Source organism: Prinia subflava, chromosome 1 (genome assembly GCF_021018805.1).
Source record: "Prinia subflava isolate CZ2003 ecotype Zambia chromosome 1, Cam_Psub_1.2, whole genome shotgun sequence".
In the NCBI taxonomy this organism is placed as follows: Eukaryota; Metazoa; Chordata; class Aves; order Passeriformes; family Cisticolidae; genus Prinia; species Prinia subflava.
The window spans coordinates 21,564,978-21,589,114 of NC_086247.1; the positions used below are offsets into that span (position 1 = coordinate 21,564,978).

General features: G+C 36.0%; 1 protein-coding gene across 6 annotated transcripts in view; it reads right to left on the reverse strand.

Moving 5' to 3' along the window:
• VPS13B (vacuolar protein sorting 13 homolog B) overlaps positions 1 to 24,137 on the reverse strand; it is a 422,459-nt gene that overhangs the window by 110,534 nt on the left and 287,788 nt on the right. For all 6 annotated transcript variants that reach the window (XM_063390273.1, XM_063390281.1, XM_063390302.1 and 3 more), the window contains exon 34: positions 4,057 to 4,759. In XM_063390273.1, the coding sequence (XP_063246343.1) occupies positions 4,057 to 4,759 (703 nt within the window). The remainder of the gene's footprint in view (positions 1 to 4,056; positions 4,760 to 24,137) is intronic.

Sequence of the window (24,137 nt, forward strand, 5' to 3'; positions counted from 1 at the left end):
AAGTTCCTGTACCTTGCAGTAGCATAATTGCAACCAAGCTGCGCAATTACAAAACACAAATGAAGAGGTTTAGCACAACCATAGTAAAACTGAGCTAACATTTCAACAATCTAATAAGCCTCCTGCTTCTACAAATTGACTTGCCAGTGGACTTGGCTATAGAGAAGAGTGAGGACACACAACCACTGGCTCTTTATTTCCCAGGCAGGCAAATGCTACCACATACAGAAACTGGTCTGATGGAAATGTGCTGCTATTGACTGCTAATTAATGAAATAAGAATACAGAACTTCTAAATTGCCTATTTCCTCCAATTTAATTCTTATTTCTTTCATGTTTCAGAAATTAAGCTAAAACTGAACAACACAGCTAGTGTCGGGGGAGCCAAGTTCTTTGGATGAAATTTGGTGTTTCAGCCACTGTACAATGCTCTGTCTCACAAAGGGAGCAATAGTTTAATGTGAAAGATTGTGAATTTTATGCTCTATTCAAAACTAATAACAAAATCCTTGTCCCAAATAAAACACATATGGCTTCATAACAGTATAACATCCTCATTTCTACACAATGTTCAAAGCAGTAAACTATCAGGAAGCAGTAACCCTGAATTCTGTCACCAGTCCTAGACTAACTATTATTATCTTTGAAATTCATATTGGTACAATTTAAAGGATAATATCCCTGTTTTATACAAACGTTCATAAAATAGAATGTCATCAAATTACCTGTTAGAAGCATTTCTGAAGAACAGAAAATCTTTGTTGTCTTACAGCTAAACAACATATTCCTTAGAAGTACACTATTGGGAGGTGAGGGATGAAAAGCATAACTAGACCCAGACTATCACCAGGTTTTCTTTACCTTCAAGTTCTTTTGTGGAACTTATGTCAACCAAAAAATAAGACCTTTCTAACTTTCCAACAGACTTCTGTATTTGCTTCTGCTTTGCCAAAATTTGAGGGCTGTTTCAGGACTGTAGATTTTTTACTTTTATGAAAGCTGTAAGAAATGGCACAGCATTTCACAAGACCCGAATCTATGTATTCAAGTCTTCAGAATTTCACACCAAAAGTGATAGAAACAATTTTTCCAAATGTTTTAAAGCATTCCTAAAATACTCTTATGCAGTGTATATGCCGTAGAATGCATAGAATACATAGAATGATTTTAATGGGAGAAATGTTATTAGCATGTTTTGATTGTAATGTAAATATTTCATATATAGCTTAACTACATAAGTTTAACCATATTAGTTTAAGTAATGAGAAAACACCCACACAGGATTACCAACAAAACTTTATAACAATGTAATTTTACTTCTGCTCAGACAAGTCTCAGGTTTTAGGCTGTGATCAAAATTTGCAATGTTCTAGGCCTAAATTTCTGAGCTGCTGCTGTGCTGTTGCCTATCTCCATCATAAGATGGAAAGCACAATATTTTCATTAGGTCTATGATTTGATTGGTTCTTTTTCTGTTTTGTTTTCAAGGGGGAATATGCTCTCTCAGTTCTTATAATCCAGATAAAATATATATTTTTAAATTTAGCTTATGTTCTCTTCCCCATTCTGTGTTAGATAACAAAGTTTTTTGCATGCATATGTATACACACAAGAGCAGTCTTCTCAAGAGGCTAACTGGAAATATGGTTTAGCAACATTCACTGCAATTTAAACATAATTTATGCCTTTTTCCCACTCTCCAGTCCTTGATACACAAAGAAATGTAGGAATACAGTGCATATGTATTGTACAGAAGGAGAGAAACGAACTTGGTTCTTTCAAATAAACTTTGTATTATTCTTCATATGGATGATACATCTCGTTCAGACAAAACTGTCAGGAAATAGTCACAATATCAAGAAAAGTTGGTTGGCACAAAAAATACCAAAAAGAGCTCCCTGTTCTGTACTATAGGATATGCAATATATAGAGTGTGTGTAATATGTACACCTAAACACACACATATACATATAACACACATAGTTCATGGCTATTCTCCCTGTAATACATGTTAGAAATAAAAACCAGAAATTTCCAAAACTAATGTTATTACAGCAGTATGACAACAGTAGTCCTAAATGATGCAATTACCACCACAGCAGGTCTTCCTAAACAAGAGACAATAAAAACTTCATTCTACCTCTTTTGCTGAGTGAATTAGTGTGTAACTTGAAGTGTGCCTTAATTTTATTCACTTATTGATACATCTAGGGTGGTGTTTTTAGGTACTAGCACTTTGGCACCCATCACTCAAACTCTTTTGAAAAGAGCACGACTGCTTTGGCAGCAAGCACAGGATTCTGTGTGATACACAAGGTATTTATCCTCACACATATCCACACAGGCAGCAGGATGAGACCAGGACTTTTGCCTTCACACAATGTCTGAGTCCTACCTACAATCTTTCTCACATTTGCCTGACATGGAGACATAAAGCCACAGAAAAGGGTGGGACCCATTTAAGGCTAATCTTTGGTCTTCCAACTGAGCAACCTGTGGTGACTGAGGAACTCTCAGGCTGCATGTCCCTACTATCTTTATTATTTCGATTTCTTGCCATGCTTCTGTGCTCCCTGATGTATTTTCAATTTATAAGAAGACTTTATTACAGCTTGTGCTTTGAAGAATTGCTGCCATAGACATGAAGATGATGATAGACTTCAGGAGTTAACTGTAGAAGCAGAATGGACAGAACTTTGCCCAGTTCATGGGTGGCAGCAGCTTGTACCAAGGACATGCTTGAATGCCTCAGACATGAGAAATGAAGACGTCCTATCAGATCTTTCTAAAGCTTGTGACTAACTTGATGAAGATGTGATCTTAGACCTACTCCAAGCTTCCTTCAAGCTTTGCTTTGTGAATTTTCTTCACATTAATTGCTGCAATGACCACATTTTCTTAGTATTTAAGAAATACACATGAGAATGAAATGAGTAAATCAATTCATGACACAGAGGTGTTTCATTCAAGGCAGGATAGAATAAGAACAGCAGAGAAAGATGAAAACAGATAAAGGATTAATAAAAAGTAGCAGAAAACAAATCTCCCTGTTTTAAGTATCTTCTCTTCCACTGCCTAATCTTTCTCACTGTTTAATCCCTCTTAAAAGCTCCGCTACAATTCAGATTTTTGGGAACAGTTAAGATTGCATTTTTAGTCTTTTGTATAGGCACATTATTTTAAAGCTAATTTTCAAAAGATACAAAACAAAGATTGAGCGAAGATTTGGTAAAGCTGCACAGAAAAGTGCACTACTTTTCACAACTGCTGTGCTGGGAATATTGTCAAGGAAAAACTAGCAATACCTACAGATCTCATTCAGAAAACAATTTGAAACAGCATATCATTCTGGCTGTATGTTCACCTGGAACTCTGCATACTAATTTACACTTTTTGGGGTAGCACTCCATAATGATATATCTCATGCAATCATTATACCCTGTACTTTGTATGTATTTTGACATCTCTCATTATAAAGTTTGCATATGGAATAAAAAAAAAAGCATTTTTTAAGAGATGGGATTTGCTGCAAAAACCTATTGCTCAGCTGAGTGAAAACTTAAAACACATTACATCACTTGATGCTGTCTGAAAGATCACTTTAATTTTTTTACAGCTTATATCCAAAACACCAGGTGCTTCTACAGTATTTATCTTTACATTTTATTGGTAGGCTAGTATAGGAAAATATTGTGACATTCAGTCATAAAAAATGCTCTTTATGAAATTACCTTGGCTTACAACTTTTACTTCCTTAGAAAACTTTGAGAAGTTACAGCAATGCAACAATCTCTGTCACAATCTGATAACGAGAAAGCAATACTAAGAAACAGGAAGAAGAGGTTGCTAAAAGGCTAGATCTTAATTAATTTCAAACATTTTACACACTTAACTTGATTCAGCTGTGAGATATAATCCTAAAAATATGTATATTTAACGACTGATATTTCAAGGTGTCCTGAAGTTCTCTCAGCTGTTTTCCACCACCCTCTGTCACTTTGAAACATTCAAGCATTTTCACAGTTATAACCAAGACTGAATGTTAAATGCTCTTACCTGTACACTTGTAGTCTGAGGCGACTCCTTTAAGGCTGGCATCAAACACTGAAATTTCTACTTTTTGCTTTCTGTGGTGGCAGCTGAGGAGCACAGAGGGCTGTGACACAACCAGGTAGAGAAAGGGCTGCAGCTCAGTGTCGCCGGTTCCCCTGCGCCCGGGCTGCCGCACAATGGTTATGCCCAGGGCTTGTCGAGCGGAGGATCTTGTGGAAGCGTGCAGACTCTCCAGTGACAAAAGACCTGTTTTCCTGCCAGCAGACAGGGGAGGGTTACTGTTCAAAAGATCATCTGCTGTGACAGAAGAGATGCATGGCTGACTGGGCTTCTTGGTATCATGGCTGCTGCCTGAGACCGTTTCTGGAAGGTTCAAGGAGCTTTTACTTATCTTCTCACCATCTTTGTGATCTTGCCCTGACTTTGGTTTAGGTGAGGCGGTGCACGAGTACGTCATCAATGAGATTCGACTCGCTGTAACAAAAATGTCAAAGGGAATGAAGTTGAGATTCTTGACGATGGAGGAGTGGCGGGAAGGACGGGCAAGGCGGTGCTGGCTGGTGCCACTGTGCTGCTCGATCTGAATGATTCTGATCTTAACACTGTCGCTGCCAATTCCACTGTCCTGTGCCCCGCTGTAACGGGAGGAGGTCTCAACGGCTCCTCCATCAGCCACATCCATCTTCTTCTGTTCTTGCTTGGAAACCTGCAAAGGAAAATGTTATGTTACCTTCTGATATCCATATCCCAACTATTTCCATTTCAGTCACAGCAAAAAATCACTACATAAACATGATGTCAAAAAAGAGAATTATAAAAAAAAAAATCTGCCAAGTTAACTAACACAGTAATAACTCATAAAAACACAGCAGGTGTCTGTTCCAATGAAATGATGACTCACAATAGCTGAAGAGCCAAAAAAATATGTGAAAGAGAAAAAAAATAAAAAGCAAGCAGAAAGGATTTCTAAGCTTAGAAAACATTCTAAAAAATTTAAACTTTTCATTTAAAAAACTCCAAAGAATTTATAAGAAATTTATGGATTAATATAAATCCATATTAATATAAACTCATCTGTGAAACAATGTATTGTAAATAAAAGCCTAGTTAGAATTATTTTCCAGTTTTGAGCACTGATGTTCAAAACTTTGTCACTAAAAGTTTGTATTATGGTTAGATGAAATAGAACATAATATTAATCCACTACACAATCACAAAAAGACTAAATGAAAATTATCAACTGAAATGTATAAAAAAATTTATTGTAGAAAAAATATTTTTCTTAAGAGTCATGGAAGGCAGCTGCCTTATATAAAACACCAAAGTTAAAGGAAACATCAGAACTAACTAAGACTATCTTGGTGATGGGTATGAGTTCTTAGCTTACCACAGCCACATTGGCTGTGACATTCATAGGGTTCCACACGAGAAATCATTGCATATAGAAATATTTCAAAAAGTAAACATGCACCACTGACTAAAAGAGTGCAAGGATGACATAAAAAGTTGCAAGGCTGTGTCTAGAGACCTTATAGACTCAGCTCAAGAGACAGAGATATCCCAAGACAAAGATGAACTTCATGAAAAACCACTTTCAACACTGCTCATGAAACAAGTAGAAATCCTATCAAGACCTTGAGGACAAGGTGGTGAGCATATACCAAAATATGTGGCAAAAAACCAATCTGCAAAAGTTCAATAATAACTGATCTATGACCAGTTCCTCAGATTCATATGAAGGTTAGAGTCATACATTCACCCTGTATAGCTTCCACAGCATAACTAACACTTCCATCTGTGCTGCTGCAGTAGAGTTTCTGCTCTGCTCTGTACAGGAGCTAACATAAGAAATGCCCAACTCGGTCAGATTCATAACCCATCTAGTCCAGTACACTGTTTTCCATAGCACCAGGAGGAAACTCTGTACACTTCCTGCAATCTGCTCCTCTCCTCCTCCCCAGGCATCCACAGCTGCTGCATGTAGGATGCCAGGGGTACATGTTTGTGTGGTCCTTTTAGTAACCATTTCTGGGCTTCTTGTCCATGAATTCATCCACTTCCTTTCTGAACACACTGACAGTGTTCTTCACAGAGACTTCTTTGGAGGCAACGAGTTCCAATTAAAAAAAAAAAAAAAGCTTTAAACCATCTCTTCTTAGTGACATTGCTTTCCCCCAATCCTTTGTAGCGTACGCATTGTTCAGGTCCACATTCAGCTTTATTAGTGTTGTTACGACTTTGTAAACTATGATCACAGCCTGCCTCAGCCTTCTCCTCTTCAGACATGGAAATCCCAGCCTTTCTAGCCTCTTCTCACAAAGAAGTGCTCCAACACCTTCAATCTTTTTAGCCTCCCTTCTCTACTTCTGTAACTCAATTGTGGCCTTCTTGAGTACTCTACAAAGCACCCAAGAAGTAGAACCACTACAGCTCTCTATAAAAGTGAAATGCTGCCTTCTGTCTTGCTCTCTGTCTCCATCCAGATGTCCAGTATTTTGCTGGGTTTTTTTTGGCTGACACTGCATATCGTCTCAATGATTGAATTCCTTCATTGCAGGATCTATTTCAATAATCTCTTCTTATCTTCTCCACCCAAATGAATCTTCAAAAAGTGAAATGCAAACAGTACCTTAAACTTCCTCTTCAAAAGAGAATAATGAATTAAAAATAAATAATTAATCAGCAACTTAATATAGGAATGAATGGCAGTAAATTACTCAATTTCTTCAAATTTCTGCAGTCTTTATGCAGCATTGTATTAGATTCCACATGTACTGAAGAAACTAGGTTATGAGGGAGGTAAAGAAAAGCAGGCTTTTTAAATCTTCCTTTATATTGTGCTTTATGGAACAAAGGGAACATTCCCCTCTCCTTTTCTTTAAAGGAATGAACATACTAGAAAAAGTATTACAGAGGAAATCCTAAAACAGAACCATTAACTAGCTGAGATTTTCTTTGAAAAGGTTCTTGCCAGCTCTGGTTACAATCTTTTCAGATTCACTCATGTACATATTTTTCAAATAACCAATAAAATTCTTTGCGGCTGTTTTCTATGGCAGACTCATATCACTGACTTGTAAATGTGATATCACTTTTAATGCTGCCTCTGTAAAAATAACTAGAGACCATTTTAATGAATCACTGCATTGTAAGCCAAGAAATTCTCATTCCTCCTGATATCCTAGCAAAGTTAGGCTATTTAAACCTCTGCCTGGTAAACTATAAAGTGCTTCAGCCATATCCTGCACTGATGGCACTTTCAAAATTGGTACAGATGGTTTGAGTGCTCATGTATTGAGGACAAGTAGAAAGAAAGGATGGAGCTGTGAAAAATCTTGCCATATTATTTCATGGAAATGCTGCCTGTAGTTAAGTTGAGGGCATATGCTGCTGAACCCAGGAATTTTTAATTGCTACAGAGACATCAGTTGAGTCTGATGAAAAATGTTTTCAGAAAGCATGATTTAGTGGTGAATGACATTCTTATGGTTACTACATGAAATTCTCTTGTTCTCCTCTATGTAGCAGAAATTTCTGCAGCTGACATTTAGGTTATGCATGACTTGGCCAGAGGAAATGAAAATACAGTGAACTAAGTGAAAACCTTCCAGAGAGGAAAGCATCACATGTATATGACAAAGTAGAGGAAGAAATCACAGTACTTCTGGTTTCTGAAAGGACCCTCTTTTCTCACACCTAAACAGATTTGAGTTGAAGCCTAGTTTTTTTCCTCTGCCTCTTTTTATCATTAAGTATTTATTAAATGTTCTGGTCTATGCAAAGCACCTCTAGGAAGGTAAGAAAGTAGCTCTGCCTCCATCCCCAGTCAGACTATAGGTCCTCTGTGCAGACTGCTGCAAGGGTGCTAATTGGTCCCAACTGCTGAGTTTCCTGTTATGAGGACATTCAACTACAGAAACTTTACCGAGACCCCAAATCAATTCATGCAGGCCACTGAACAGCACTCAGAAGGCAATTTCTGCTCAGTATTAAGCAGGATGGAATATGAACCAGCGTCTTAAAGGTGAAAGACACCATATCCTATTACGGTTTTCCACGCCACCCAGTTCCACAATGAAACTTTGACTTATACATGGTCTTACCACATATATTATAAAGGTTGAAACACGTGAATAATGATTTGCAAGACAGCTGTACATAACACAATCAGGCACAAAATAAAAGTGCATAAGTATCACTAGAACTTCTTGCATCGATTTCAGGTCAGTAGAGCATCAAGCCTTGTAACAATGTTTCAAAGTTAACCTGAAGATATGCCTAGTAATAAACTTGGGCAGCATTTAAGTATTCCTCTAATGGGATAAGAAGATGAGAGGGAACAAGTCTCAGTACAACAACTCTAAAAAGATTCTTTGCTGTATTATGGAATAAATGGGCCAATACTTTAAAGAAGTCAAGAACAGCAATATCATCTTGCTGTTAGTAAATGTAATGCTAACATTTATCATTGGGCTGTATAGTATCAATTCTCTTACTCTTTACATAACCCATTTAAAATGAACAATAAAAGTTTTCTTTAATTAGCTACTGGTGTGCATTAACATGATCATGATTAAACCATAAAAACCAACCGTACATTACTCTGGTCCCCTATCGCATGTGTTTTACATTATTTTAGTTGAAAATGTACTTTGAGTCCCTTTTAAAAGTTCGACCTTCTGCTTTCAGAGAATTAAATGCATATTACTATAGTGGAGAAGATAATGTTTCAGACCTCCAGGCATATATTAAACACACTGGCAGCACATTAGACAAAATGCTTTACTTATTAGATACTTCCTATTCTAAACAGTGTCATCAAAGGCTAAAAACAAAATCCATATAAAAGCTGCACAATGCTTCCACACAGAACCTGTGCCAAAATCCCTGTACTTTCCAGCTAATGAGGAAAGGATGTGTACTCTTAACATATGAATGTAAGATTTTCCAAGCATTCACTTTAGGAAACAGGACTATTGATTCCACATGGCATATGTTAAATGAAACTGTATTGGTAAAATAACCTTTAAGATATTTGGCATGATAACTATAATTAAACAGTATTCAAAGGAATAAAACAAAAGGGAATTTGGTTCCACAATAGCTAATTAAAATAAAATGAAAAAACACAGCATGTCATCTATCAAGATAAATTGTTATTGTTTAAGAACTATTTAAATACTGTTAAAATATACTTTTAGATAAAATCTGAAAGGACTGGAAAAATATTTGTGGTTAAGAATGGATAGTTTGGTGAAGAAAAAAGTATAGGACGCTGAAATTTTAAGCTGAGATAATAGCTTTAAAGCTTTGAGCATAACCAGATGGTACTTAAATCAGAGGTACTCTACAGTTTCACTGTCAGAATAAGTTGCAATATGGAAAGGTTTTCAATAGCTAGAAAAAGCACATCAAGATGATAGTTTACTTCTTAGATCACTTCAGTGCATTTTCTTGTCCTTTCACAGTTATATATCCTATAGTTTCACAGTTATATATCCTATAGTTATATAGTCAATACCACACACCATAGAAAAGGTGTTGAAAGCTACACTGGTAGCTGGGGAACTGTGGTTAATTCTTCCTTTTCATGTGTTGCGATAGGTAACTTGACCAGCTTAACCTCTTGAGTTCACTAGGGCACATGGCCCATAAATCTATGAAGAGAAAGGGCATGGAAATGGCATGTCCTGTAGAACACACATAAGATAAGTACATCATAAAACCAAGGATCAGTAAATAGATTTGTTTTTCAACATCAGCAAGTAGTCCCATCTAAGGTCACTGCAATTTTAACCAGGTAAGTCTTATTTATCTTCCATTTCTGATCACAGTACTTAGATGGTAGTGATGTCTTCAAAGTTTTCACTCCATAAAGAGCAAGAATAAAATCATCAAGGTAAACACACAACCCAATATTTTAGACCGACAATCAACACATTTTCCAAATCAAAGAAAAGTGTTTTACAATAAGTGGCAGAATTGCCACATTGTATTTCTTAATCTCTCAAGAATTTTCAGCTATAACAATGTAAGCATCTGCAAATTTCACTATAAATATTTTTGTTTGTTTTCTGGTACTACACAGAATAATTCTTTAATTAATAGAATAACCCTAGGCAATATAATATTTGGAAGTGCAGTCACTCTAGAGGAAAAGCATCTACATCTGCATACTTTTTCCAGCTTCTCATATTAATTATGGTCATATACTGACACTATTGAAGTAAAATTTCCAGTCATTTCTTAACTCTGATCAAAACCTTTCAGCCAATCATGAGCTCATGCTTCACATTACATAAGTTATGGAAAGACTCACAAGTGTGAAACCACAAAATCAAAGTGCCAATCACATCTGCTCCATCACTGTTGTATGTGACCTAGTTTTATTCCATTGGCTAAAAAGTATTAATATTTACACGGAAATAAAAATTTTGCCTACTGGACAAAGCAAGTTACAGAAAAGGAATATACTCCATTTTTGTTTTCTGTTGTGCTTAAACTGGAATTGCAAAGATAACACTGGATAAGTTCTTCCTTTGTACTAAGTACTTCATCTACTGCAAGCAGAAGTTTCCAGCAGTTTAGAAATTGAGTTAATATATCATTGTTATCTAATGGACCTTTGTTTGCCACATTGCTCATTACTGAACACTCCAACTAAAACGATTTTATTAGGTTTTACATAAGAGTTATATGATTGAATTTCATTCTGACCATTACCAAAATTATTTTCAAATTGACATATTAATTTCACATGGAAATATAATTAGACACATATACAAACATATTTGATTTTTACATTTTATTAAATAAATACTAAATGCAAATTAACACTTCATTCCTACTATTAAATCTAGACAGACTGCTTCTACTTGTATCAATCCAACTGCAGACAGAGTCCTTTATAATATGAACCTAAACCTGTCCTCCAAAAGAGAACTGTTAAATCAGGCCAAAATGAGGCAACAAAAATAGCAGAGATGTCTGAAGTAGTTTATTTCACAAAAGTCAAATGGGTTTCTTTCCTCAAAGGAGTTTTATTTTTAAGCAGAATTTGTTGCAAAACAAAATATGCCAATTTGAAGTTTAACTGTGTATATGACCTTCTGGACCTACAGAATTACTTCAGATGGGAATTGTATTTTTCACAATACTGTACGAATTACATGCAAGTTGTGATGGCAAGGAGCAATACAAACTCAGCTCCTTTGTGCAATATTTTCCCAGCACTTCGAAAGTACAGTAAGAGCCTACATTCTGTTAAACACTGATGCAAATATTCATAAATCAAAGCTGTGTTAAATGTTCCAATTGTAACATGGATATCCAAGTGCTAAATCCTTTCTAATGCCAACAAAATTATTTTTTCCTCTTAATACAAACAATATGTTTATTTTGCTACCCTATGAAGGCCAGTAAGAAACTTGTTCAATTTTTTTTTCTTTCCAAATAAAGGCTTTCAATTTAAAAATACCAGGCTGAAATTTGGCAGAGTTCTTTCTTCCACAGCATTTTTCATTAATATTTTTTCTAAAAGCATTTGCCTTTTTGGTGTTATTTTTCAAATTTAAATTCAAAATTTAAGTTCATATCTTTACTTTTGTACCAAAAATATTGGCTTAAGCCACACATTTATTTTAGACATGGTGAGGGTTTGCTCAATTTCACACACTTTTTTCTGATTTTTTTTTTTTTTTAATTTTTGGGTTCTTTTTGGTTTTGTTTTGCTTGTTTTGGTTTTAGTTTTTGGTTTGTGTGTGAGGTTTTTTGGGGGGTGGAGGGGAAGACATTGCTTTGTTGTTTTTTTTCTGTTTAAAGTCAAGAAACAGCATTTTTCCATGAGAGTCTTCTTGCCTATTTTATCTGGACATTTTCAAAAGCAACAGTGGAAACTTCACCTTGATTTTGCACACGTACATAAGGCATGGACAGGACAACCATGGGGTCAGGCCGGGCAGCAGAGGTTTAGGACAGGGAGATCCTGCCTGACCAAGCTGATCTCCTTCTGTGACAAGTGACCTGCTAGTGATGATTGTCGGTGTAGTCTAACTGGGATTCTGCAAGAAGACATTGAGGTGCTGGAGTGTGTCCAGAGAAGGGCAACAGAGCTGGGGAAGGGTCTAGAGAGCAAATCCTACAGGGAGTGACTGAAGGAGGTGGGTTTGTATAGTCTGGGGAAGAGGGGCTCAGGGGAGACCTTATCGCTCTCTACAAATGCCTTAAAGGGATTGCACCAAGGTCAGGGTCAGCCTCTTCTCCCAAGCAAATACTGAAAGTGCAGGAAAACAGTCTCAAGATGTGCCAGAGAAGGTTTGGTTTGGACATCAGGAAGAATTTCTCCACTGAAACTGTGCTTGAGCATTGGAATGGGCTGCCCAGGGAAATGGTGAAGTCACCATCCCAAAGGTGTTCAAGAAACAACTGGACGTGGCACTGAGCACTTTGGGTTAGTTGCTGTGGTGATGCTTTGTCAAAGGTTGGACTTGATGTTGACCTTGGGGGTCTTTTCCTACCTTACTGATTCTACAATTCTATGACATTCTCTAACATTTCAGTATCAGGATTTCAGTATCAGACTAATTTTACCAGTCTCAGTTTTGGGTCACATTTCCATGCAGTTTAAATAATTTAATTATATTAAATATGAAAATATTAGAAATATTCACATTTATGACTTCCAAACATGAGAAATTTAACAAATTATTTACTCCCATTGGAGGAAATTTGAATATTCTCCCACTGACTAATATTTAACACTCTGTAAAATAAATTAAAAGATGCAGAAGGAAAATGTCAAGTACCTAGCAATGACTCAAAGTGGAATTCAACAAAGCCTCAAAAGACAAATTTAGGCATCCTTTTCTAAGGGAGGATGAATGAATGTATGAACAATAAAAAGTCATTTTTGTAATGTGGTAAAGTAACTTGGTACTTGACTTTCATAATACAGACTCTGTCTTCAGCCTTTTAAATTAGTAACTGTGCAACTGTATTATTAATATATATTAGATAATTTATCCATTTTAAGCATTTTAAAAGCAATTAAAATAACTAAATCCACAGCAGATTAGAAGATTTCATATACAGATGTTGCCTAACTAAACAAACTTCATTCTACGTTATTTCCAGTAATAGAAGTCAGATTGAGTCAGACTACATGCCACAAACAGAAAAATCCACAGTGTAGGAGTCTACTGTGAGAAATATTCAACTGCTGGCACATTACTGTTCACTGAACCATGTGCTGGGATCTTGAGTGCCTCGGGTTTTAAAGTTGCTAGATGTCTGGAAAATTATCTATCTGTACCTTACTGCATTTTTTCCCCTGAGTTACTACATCTCACCTATATCAACTTGTACCTAAACTGACCTTTGACTAAACCATGTTTCAATTTGTTCAGAATATTTTAAAGACTATCTGAGGAAGTAAAGCACATGAAATGGTATGTGAACTAAAACCTAGAAAATTAGGAATTCCAGAATATGTTCTTTTGGTAACAAGACCATGACAAAAATATCCCCATTTTTAGCAAGTTGTTTGTCTCAGCCTTGGTGTACAATTCCATGCCAGACTGCATTTGTGTCTTCTCATTTGTGCCTTATATGACAGTAAAACAGCCAGTTTGGGGTCTTGAAGCATCCAAAAAATAATCCCAGGATGAAAAAAACAACAAGCCAACCAACCAAAAAAACCAGAGAAAAAAGTCCTTGTTTTTTTGGCCTGTTCTGTTTCCTTCACTGGTTCACTGTACAATACAAAGCAGCGAAGGAAATGGACAGACCATGGCAGCTCACCTTGGATTAACGTAAGCCTCAAAACTGCATCCTAAATCATGCTTGCTGAGTTTATTTAAAACAGCTAAAAGAAAGAAAAGAATCATGGAATTGGAGCAGGAATGAAAGGTCCACAAGAAGACCTCTGCAAGCTGTCTTCAGGGCGGGTGACACATGGAGCTTCCCTGGCTGACCACGCCTGGCAGTTCTGCAGCCCCCCCAGCCCCAGTGCTGAGAGACTGCTCCAAAGCACCCAGCACTCAAATCATGCTGAGATCTGACTTTATACCTCACTGGAAAATCAATGGAGAACTACTGTGAAACACAGCCTGCAGCAGTCTGACATTTTCAAAGCTTTTATCTGCAGTGCTACCATTCCATTGGAGCCATTCAAATTGTGGGATAGTAGCAACATTGAATTCCATTAGCAGACCCAGATACAAACAGTTTACAAAGTTTACTTCTTAAAGAAAAAAACACTTCTGACCTTTACATGCTTCTGTATGGTATTACTATGATGCACTATAATAAAGATGCAAAAAGACTGCACATATCACTGAATATTGTTTACATATACTCTTTTTCCATAAAAATGTTTTTCCAGTTTTGGGCCAAGAAGTTCCTTTCGGTTCACTAACAACTGCTGCCTTGTGGGTGGTTTTTGTGGCTTTTGTTTTGTTTTTGGTTTTTTAAATTTTTTTTTAATTAAAACACTCATTGAAATACTTTCCTGAGCATTATTCTAAGTCTGATTTTTAACTGGCCATAAATTCATCTGTTGTGATGGGCTTGCTCACAGACATACCTGGGAAATAACCCAATGAACCACTCAACCAAGACCAGTCTACTCAGAATTTACAACAAATTTACAACAATTGTACAACAACGATTTAATCTAAATACAATGGGTAAAACTTCTAGATGTTCAATGTGTAATGAACACTTATCTTGTGTGGAGAAGGCACTACTGCCTTTATAATGAACTTTATAAAAAAATGTAGAACAGTTATGTGCCCATCTCCCACTGAAAAAAATAATAGTTCAGCAGGTAATTTATTTGTGATTCTGAATCTCTCCTGTTCTGTTCCTGTTTTGGAAGGCAAAGAATCAGCCAAAAAGGATGATCTGTAGAGACCAGATAGCTTATCCTAGCAGAAAAGCAAAAAAGACATACAAACTACTGCAAAGAAACAGGTGAACTAATGCAAACATACAAACCTAATTATCCCTGTTACCTCTGTGAAGAAAAAAATTCCCAGCTTTCTAAAATAATGTCTTAAATCACTGATCTTCAGACAAATATCAGTTTTATGAAACTCGTAGACAGGATCCCTACTCAGTAAAGCTAACAGATTTTCTGTTTTAGGGATTCTTTAACTCAAACAGCTCTCCAATAGTCTGAAATAATCGTCACTGCTAATTTCTGAGAATACTTTACTTTACTAAGTCATTATTCCTCCAATGTTTTGATGGAGAAAGTTAAAATTAGTGGAAACCTTTACTTAGGATGAGTCAAGAATGAAGCTTCCAGTCTTGATTCATACAATGAGTCACAGGTAATCTGGGGGGAAGGTACAGTCTCAATGAAAAGAAGATCTGGAAACATTGCCTAGGAGCACGCACTGAGGAAAAAGAGTGCTAATATGCAAGATTATTAAGCAAACCCATTAAGCACAGCAGAAACACTGAAGCTGCATACCATGTATAAACTACTGAGAACTTCAAAATGGCTCCTCTCTAAAAAAGTACTGGCAGCCAATTATCTGCAGAGATAAGTTCAGAGAAACTAGAAATAGCTGCAAATCTGAATTTGATTGAATACATTTCATTAGCATCATACGCATGACTCATATCAATCTTTTATCACAATCACAATCTATGATTTAACCATTTGATATTGCAACCAGTAACTCAATCAGAGGGAAGCTAGATGTAAAAATGGGAGCACTGACCTGCTCTTTAATCTCCTCCATAGTCATGAGAAACACTCTGCAATGTAAATCTGTGTGACAACTATCTCTTTTAGCTAAATGGGAATACCAACAGCACCAGATTGTATCATCCTTATCAAAGCCACAGACCTATGCAGATACTTTGTAGCCCTGCCACCACAGCATGACACTGCACTAAGAATTATTCACTGTAACTTTACTAGATTGGCTTTTGTGATAGGTGGCAGAATACATTGAACATATTAGAAAGAAATTAAATACAGCTAGGCTCTTTATTATCCTTCCACCCTGAACACTGTATGTCCATGAAGAAACACTACTACTTTCTCTGTGCCACTCAACCAAAATTCAGTGCAATATTCAAATGTTCAAAACAAGTAGAAAATTATTATTACTGACATAAGTGAACTTCCCTGCAGGCAAGACACAGAACAAAATGAATTGTTGGGATTCAGAGAAGCTCAGAAACCCACACAATCCCAGAAATTAATGCTGATGACCAGGGGAAGGATATTAACATTCAGACACTATTGTCTACTATGGAATCTTCAACTGAAGTGTAAAGTTTAAATTATACTCTTCCATTCAAAATATCTAATTTTAGTTTAGGTGTCTCAAAATTTTCATAGCACGACTATGGATGCAACTTGTGCAGCATTGCAAGGGCATGAATGAAACTGCAAAGCAATTCACACTGTTAAAACACACCACTTGCTTAGATATGAAGTGTAAAACTGAATAGTGCATTCCTAAAAATTCCAGGCTAACACAGAACGCAGATCTTGTCATGAGAGGTTTTCACTGTGAAACCTCTGTGCTCGTGTGTGCATCCACATACACACGTATGTCCTTTTGAGTAATCCTCACATGTTGTGCCTTCAGGTCTCCAAAATGGACCCTTCCTCAAAAGGCTTCCTACTTTAGTGTGCATTGACTTAATCCTTAAATCTTTTTTTTTAGTTGAAAAGTAAGATTTCTACTTTGAAGATTCTTAGAAAAAATACATCCTTTTTCCCAATATAAGAACAGCATCTAGGTTTCCAGTGCAATGAGAACATTTGCTCATATGAGGTATCATGAAGTACTGCACAATCCTTCAAAAAAGATACCTCACCACTGGTTTTGGCAACAAAATCAAATGATGAGACAAAGCTTCCTAAGAACGGAAACAGGGTATGGCAATGACTCAAGATACTGGCAAGGACTTTATTTTGATAGTGTCCTTGAACTAACCAAAATATCTGTTATTTTCAGGAAAACATCCGACAAGTGGCTGTGTGGGAATGCAAGTACTGGTAAAGCTACCGGGAAAATGATGCAAGTATTATTCAGCTATTCCAGCTAAGGGTTTTTATTGGCACCCTCGAAAAGTTACACTTTTGGAACTCTGACACTACTGAGTTACAAGATCATGTTTAAAACACATGAAGAGCTCAGTGGTAAATATTATCTATCAGAAGACTAATGTCATATACATTTCACAATATTTAGCCATTCTACAAATTTTAACAACTCCATAAAACAATTAAATCTAGTAAGTCTACTTACTATCTAAGTGGATTAGGTTAATCTGTGAAACAATCCTTACTAGGAAAATGAAGTTATGCATTGTGTAAATTTTCTCCATCAACTCTGTGCACATGCATATCTTAAATGTGCTAACTTTTTTTACATGCCTTAGTGTTACTGTATGTTTGAAAAAAACCACACAAATTTATTTGTACATCTTCCTTTGACATGTCAAGGTTCCAGGCCTTTAACATTAGCAGAAACACAAAATGTATGCCACCTTATTAATTAAACATTCACCATCCTACAAAGCTGCTACTATAGAACACAGATTCATAGACTTAGATGAAACTGATTTAGATGCCACTCTTTCACTAAGGTATAATGAATAAAACTACTGATTTTATACTGGTCTTTTTTGTTTAGTTTAAAAATTATAGTTATATAAATTTAGTTATAAAATTGCTAAAGTATAAAATATAGTTAATTCTGCTCAGCATACCACTGTTTGTAAATGGTATGAGGATACTGTTGCAGCTCTGACACATGCAAATTAATTTTACAGGAAACAGGAATTACCTAACTCTGTCAATAACACAGCCTGGACCCTCTGGAAAACTTTGATCCATTTGATGTTATATACATAAAAAAGCAAGACTCTTTTATGTTTAAACTCACTACTAATTAAAAGAAAATTTATTCATGCAGGTATTTTTGTCTCTTTTCAAACAGTATGGAAAACTCACAAATTTCTGACAGAACAGACAAATGAATTTGTGAAAAAATAGCCATATTTGTTTCCTGACAAAATCTCAGGCATGAATAATTGAACATATTATTTTATTAGACAGTCTCAGATGACACAACATTACCTGAATCTGAAAACAGACTATAGATGGCTGGAAAAATTAAAAAAAATAGGATGGAAGCCAATATAATCACCAGCAGTACTCAGAAAATTATGCCTCCTTGCTTAATAAACAGGATAGTACTAAAGTGGAATTCTGTCCTAAAGAAAATCAATATGAAACTAAGCAGCATATTTATCCCTAGGTGATCAGCTGGTCCATCACAAGGGACTGAACAGGGAATACTCCCTACTACTGAATAACAGCTTTCCCTCAGTGGTAATACCTGCTTTGGTTTGTCACCACACATTTTGTGGTTTTTTACAAAACAGATGAAAACATTAATTAATATTGAGACTTCTATTCTGCTTTCTAATTTTGCTGAGAACATGAAATATTACATACTGTTTGAGAAAGACTGGCATAGAGGGTGACTATATTAGCTTTATTTACTTCTAAAGATAGGTTAAAATGCATGAAAAATTAGTTTCTTGTGAGAGAATGCCAGGGGGGAAAAAGTGAGGACTCTTCTCATAAAAATAACCATGGAATTTCAAACCTAAATTGCTCACTGCCCACTGACTATACCTTCAATTAAGCCTTTACTGGCTTCTATTCTTTCCCTTTATATTTCTCAGCTTCCTCTTTAAGGAAAACAAATCTTATTTTGCTTTAAAATGAAGGAAATCACAGAATCCACGTGTTTATAATTCCTGTCAAGGATCAAGTTTTCCACCCTGCCTAGCAGGTGATGTTCCATGCAGGGAAGAACCCCTGACTGGTGCTGTCTGAAGGTGATGTTGCCACAGCATCAAACTCTTCTGTGTACAAGCACAGATGACTCAAAGGAGAAGATTAGTGGAGATCAAAGAGCGCAGGACCCTCAGTCTCACACCCTCCCCTCCCCGCCAGGGCTTTAGCAATCCCCTCTGTGACACGGCCAGTGTCCACACTGTGAGAAAGTCCCAGCACGGGCTCTCTCACACTTCTCCTCAGGGTCAGCCTGAGCCACTGTCCTCCCTTCAGGGATTTTGTCCTGCATATATGCCAACAACCAACTATACGTGCAACTTATAGAAAACTTATAGCAATTCTTACACAGTTCATGGTTTTCTAATTTTTTTTCCCAAAAATGAACCAATATGATTTCTTGCATAATCTAAATTTCTTTCTAATCCAAACAGAAATTTTAATTTTGAACCTTTTTAATGGCAGTATTTTTATTATTTCTGTAATGAACACTTCCGATTATTTTGGTCAACACATTAAATGATCAGAAATGGTGAAGTTTTAAATTAACTTTGTGTACCGTTTGGTTATGATGTTACTTGGATAAGAAAGCATAATGATATTGAAGGTAAAGATAATAAAAATAATTCACAAGTTACCTTCAAAATATTGCTGGCAGGGTATGGAATACAGAGATTGGACAGAATGTTTATGTCTTTTAGACTATTTCACTAAGTAGTATGAGACAATAAATGCAATTCATTGAGCAGACACAAGAAGGGCTGGCTCAGATAATCAAGAACTGTAGGCTAAGAAGAAAAAAGTGGACTGAACCCCCACTTGCACTTAAAACTCATGTAGAAATTATTCTATCCCATTGTGCTCTATTTTAAAACATCTGGAAAAATAGCAAAAGAGAAGACAAAAAGTCCCTAAACTTTGAGTCTTTAACAAGTATTGATGAGAACATAGAGAAAAATCAACACTTTGTTTGCTTTTTTCCTGTCTCACTGTAACATTTTATTTTGCTGTTACAATTTATTTTTCCCAGAAAATAACAACCCTTATGAGATGTTTTCCCATTAGATTTGTTCCAGCATGGGAGTCTTTAAACACTATTTACATGAAGCTTCACAGTATTCTAGCAAAAGTATTTTTCCTTTCATTAACAATAAAAAATATTCTTTTGTATTGAAGCACGGAATATTTGGAAGTATGCTGTTTACGAAGTTCTTTGTCCTCAGCTATATTTTATGTGAAATCTTGATATGCAAGAACATCTTTTCACTTTAATTTAAGTGGTCACAGAAACCACTAAGGAAAATGTCACAGAAACTGGACAAGAATCATGAAGTGCTTAAACAGCTATTGGATACAATTTTCCATATTTTTTTCTCCCATAGTTTGTGTGCTTGTGAACATCAAAAATCAGCAGGAAAAACTGGTTTCTTTCTAGCAAAAAGGAAATCTACTTTGAATCTGTAACTTTAGGTTGGGTTTTACTATACTAAGAATTCTTTACTTTGTCAGTTTAATATCTATCTTATTTAACATGTTTGTTCATCTTTCACAACAACATAAGTCCAAATGCTTATTGAAGAGACACTTCATTTGCAAGATTAGGATTTTCCTACGTATGCCAAAGAGAGACTATGAACACTTTTTTACCCTTTAATTTTGTATTTGCAGAATCTAATCTTGAAGATCTCCTCAAAGAACCATTTTCATTGCAACGATCAGTTTGAAACATTCTTTTTTTCCCTTGTAATTCTAGGAGAGAAGCTAAAGGTCACATCTTTGCAGCAAAATAGATTTTCCTTTGTCTCCTACTTCTTAATTTTCCCTTTTCACATTCTAAGCACATTACACAGATTGACATGAAATGTCAGTTCTTCTTTATCAAAAATTTGTGAGCTTGTAGGTAATGTAAGTTGTTGTCTTTTAAAAATCCATCTGGGATGTACAAGGCACACTCTCAATTTGACGCACACAGAAGTGGCCTCACTGTGCAGGAATGGAAGCATAGGATATTTCCTAACTCCAGTGACACAAATTAGAGCTACTTTGGGGATGTAGTTGCGGTATGTGCTTAGAAACTACAGCTTTCTGCAATCCTTCTCAACTGTGAAAATGCTTCTCTGGATATATTCTATTGTTCCCAAATCCATAAAACCAACACAGTGAGAATAACCAAGCCTAATTTTAAGCTAACCCTTGTCAAGTTGCTTTAGAATCTAAGTATTTCTAATCTAAATAATCCAAATTTTGTTACTTTCTCTTTACTTTGTTACTTTATTTCTGGTATGTGAAACTTTACATTTTATAACCTAGTTAGAAGTTTTGTAGCTTACTCTTTGAAATGTACTATCATTAAAAAAAGGAAGGTACAGTTACTAACTATTCATGCAAAAATGCAGTCCACAAATCCCAGGTCATGAGATTGTTGCTAACAATTTTATCAATAATATAAACATATTAATTCCAAATGCAATAAATTTGTGATTTCTCAATTATTGTGGTAAAGATCCACCAGAAAGCATCTCATAGCCTAGGACATCCAAGTTATGGTACTACATGCTGCAAGACTTGCTATTCCCTGGAATGAAAATTCAAAGCTCTAAAACATGGGCAGAACCGAGCAGGTACATTAGACCTGATCAGTAATTGTGCAAGCTACAAGAAAAACAAAATTCTCTGAGAATTATTTTACTGGTCCACATTTCAATACCTACTGATTTTGGGGCTTTACTAATACCATAGACTAAGTTTGCTCTGTTTTCACTCACCACAACAAATATCAAAGGCATAATGCAAAAAGTTTTGAAACCTTCAGGAAGTTATATTTACACAGCATTAGCTTTTTTAATGTGCCAACACATTTTAGGATATCAAGACATACCTAAATTCAACTGATTTATATAAAATACAAAAACCAAGACTGTTTTGGCTGTTTAACACTGATTACCATAGATTTCAGTAATTAAAAGACAAAAAATAAACAACTTCTTCAAAAGAAACTGGCAAATGGAATGCCAACTTCCCAATGTTTCAGCATACTAAAAATATTTCCAATTACACAAGCTTTCCATAAGAATACTATCCAGTCAGTATAACATCTGTGCAACATGTGGATCTGCCATTTCACACTTTGACTGTCTGGCTTCTTAAGTAGTATTATCTGGAACTTGTTTTACCAGTTTTCTGTTGCCTTTTTTCTAAGCAAAATACAAATGGAAAACAAATTTATGCTTGTTTTCGACAAAAAAAAATTTCCATGTTTCACATAACTAATTAATAGCCTTGACTAAAGTGTAATTAAATTGCTTATCACTCAAAACTTTGCCCTGCTAAAGTATCATCAGCAAGAAAAAATGCTATAAACTCCATTAGCTATCATTCCTTCAAATTTTATGTTGTGCAATTGTAAGAGCATTTTTACATATATCTTGCTGACCATGTTCTTTATCTTAGAGTGAAGTTACATTAACAATGGGTTGATGAGATTGCCATAAACAGAAATAAAGAATATAACAATCCTACTGAGTCAGAACAAAGATCTTCTTAGACTCCTGTTCTCTAAAAGCAGATATAATTGGAAGTTCTAAGAAAAAACCCCATAAAGAAAGCACAGAGAAATACTTCTTCAGCATACTCTTGTAGACTTCCTGAGCCAACATATTATAGGGTTTTAAAACCTATCAAAAAAGCTTTCTGAAGGCTCATCTGCAGCAATAGAGAATGACTTATACCTTCTGCAAATACTACTGCAGTACATCCAATGTGACAAATCAGTACGGTCACATTTAGCCAGGCTGGGAAGGAATCAGCTGCCATAGATGAGTTTCTTATGCCTTCTCCCTTTTGGATGCTTCTCAGCTATTAATTAGTTCACTTTAATGGTGTACTGTTTATTACTCACTCAAGCATTTGCTTGACTTGCTTGGGTTATCTGAGCAGACAGGAGCTGTATTCTCCCAGCCTTGCCCATTCTTGGGATGAACAGAAGTAACATTCTGCTCACTTTGAAATATCCAATATTTATAGTAGTTGGACTCCAAATATAATTTTTGTGGTAAAATAACAAAATGCCAAAGTTGAAACAACTTTTGCTCGGCTCTAGTAGTAATAGATTATTATTCTGGAAGATCATTATTCACTTATCCTGGAAGCTGGTGGGTTGTTGCTGCAGTTTATCAGGACACAGGGGTTTGCCCTATGGAACATGTCGCACCTGCTGGTGGGGTTTACTCAGGGATTGGCCAGGTCTAGAAGCAGAATATCATCGGCCAAGGTGACAAACCCTGCTGCAGCTACTACTTACATAGCCTAGGAAGAGTGCTCAAAGGTCAAATACATAAAAGCAGGCTTTAACAAAGCAGAAAACATTAGCCAGCATGGAATTTCTGAAAGAAAACAAAGATGTGCCCACACCAGGTTTCCCCTGTTTTGCTCAGCACTTCCCCCAGGTGAATGACAGCTTGTGCTCATTGCTTATGGGCTCTGACTGCAAATCATGCTTGACATATGTATCAGCTATGGAGAAAAATCCTAATTAGACACTTCAAGTCCCAGATCATTCTTTGTGGGACTCCTTTGCCAGCACATCTGAGTCCATATTTCATCAACTAAGTTGTTAAATGCAGTAGCTCCTGCACTTTATTAAGAAGATTTTTTTTCTTTTTTTGGGGGGGAAGAAAGTAACTTCTTAAGCATCAAATTTGTGCAGGACCTACTGTATCCTAATGGCTAGCAACATGTAAATATAATAGCAAATACGCTGAAGAACTTAGAAAGGTTGTTCACTGCTTAGGCAAAAATAAAAGAATGCCAGCCAGGGGCAAGGGAGGTGTGAGAGGGATCCAAAATAGGAACAATTTTTTCATTTCTATTTAAACTGTGAGAAAATATTTATGTATTTTCAAAAACTCATTGTTGAATGCTGCATTTTTCTCTGTAATTAAAAACTTGCAAATAAGTATGATTGAATAAAAAGATGATGAGTTTGGCTATTCTTTCAAGAAAGAGCTTATGCTGTTTTTTTTAGTATATTAGATACCAATCTGAATTTCAGGCTGTATAGGATAGCTATGGAGTTGTAGCCTATGGAAACATGCCCTTGGGCTAGCAGAAAATAAATAAGACTATATAACCTCAGAAACAGAGATGAGGCAAAGTGAGCACTGGGTGAATGGCAGGTCTCAGAGGGTTGTGATCAGTGGCACAGGGTCTAGTTGGAGGCCTTTAACTAGAGATGCCTCCCAAGGGTTGG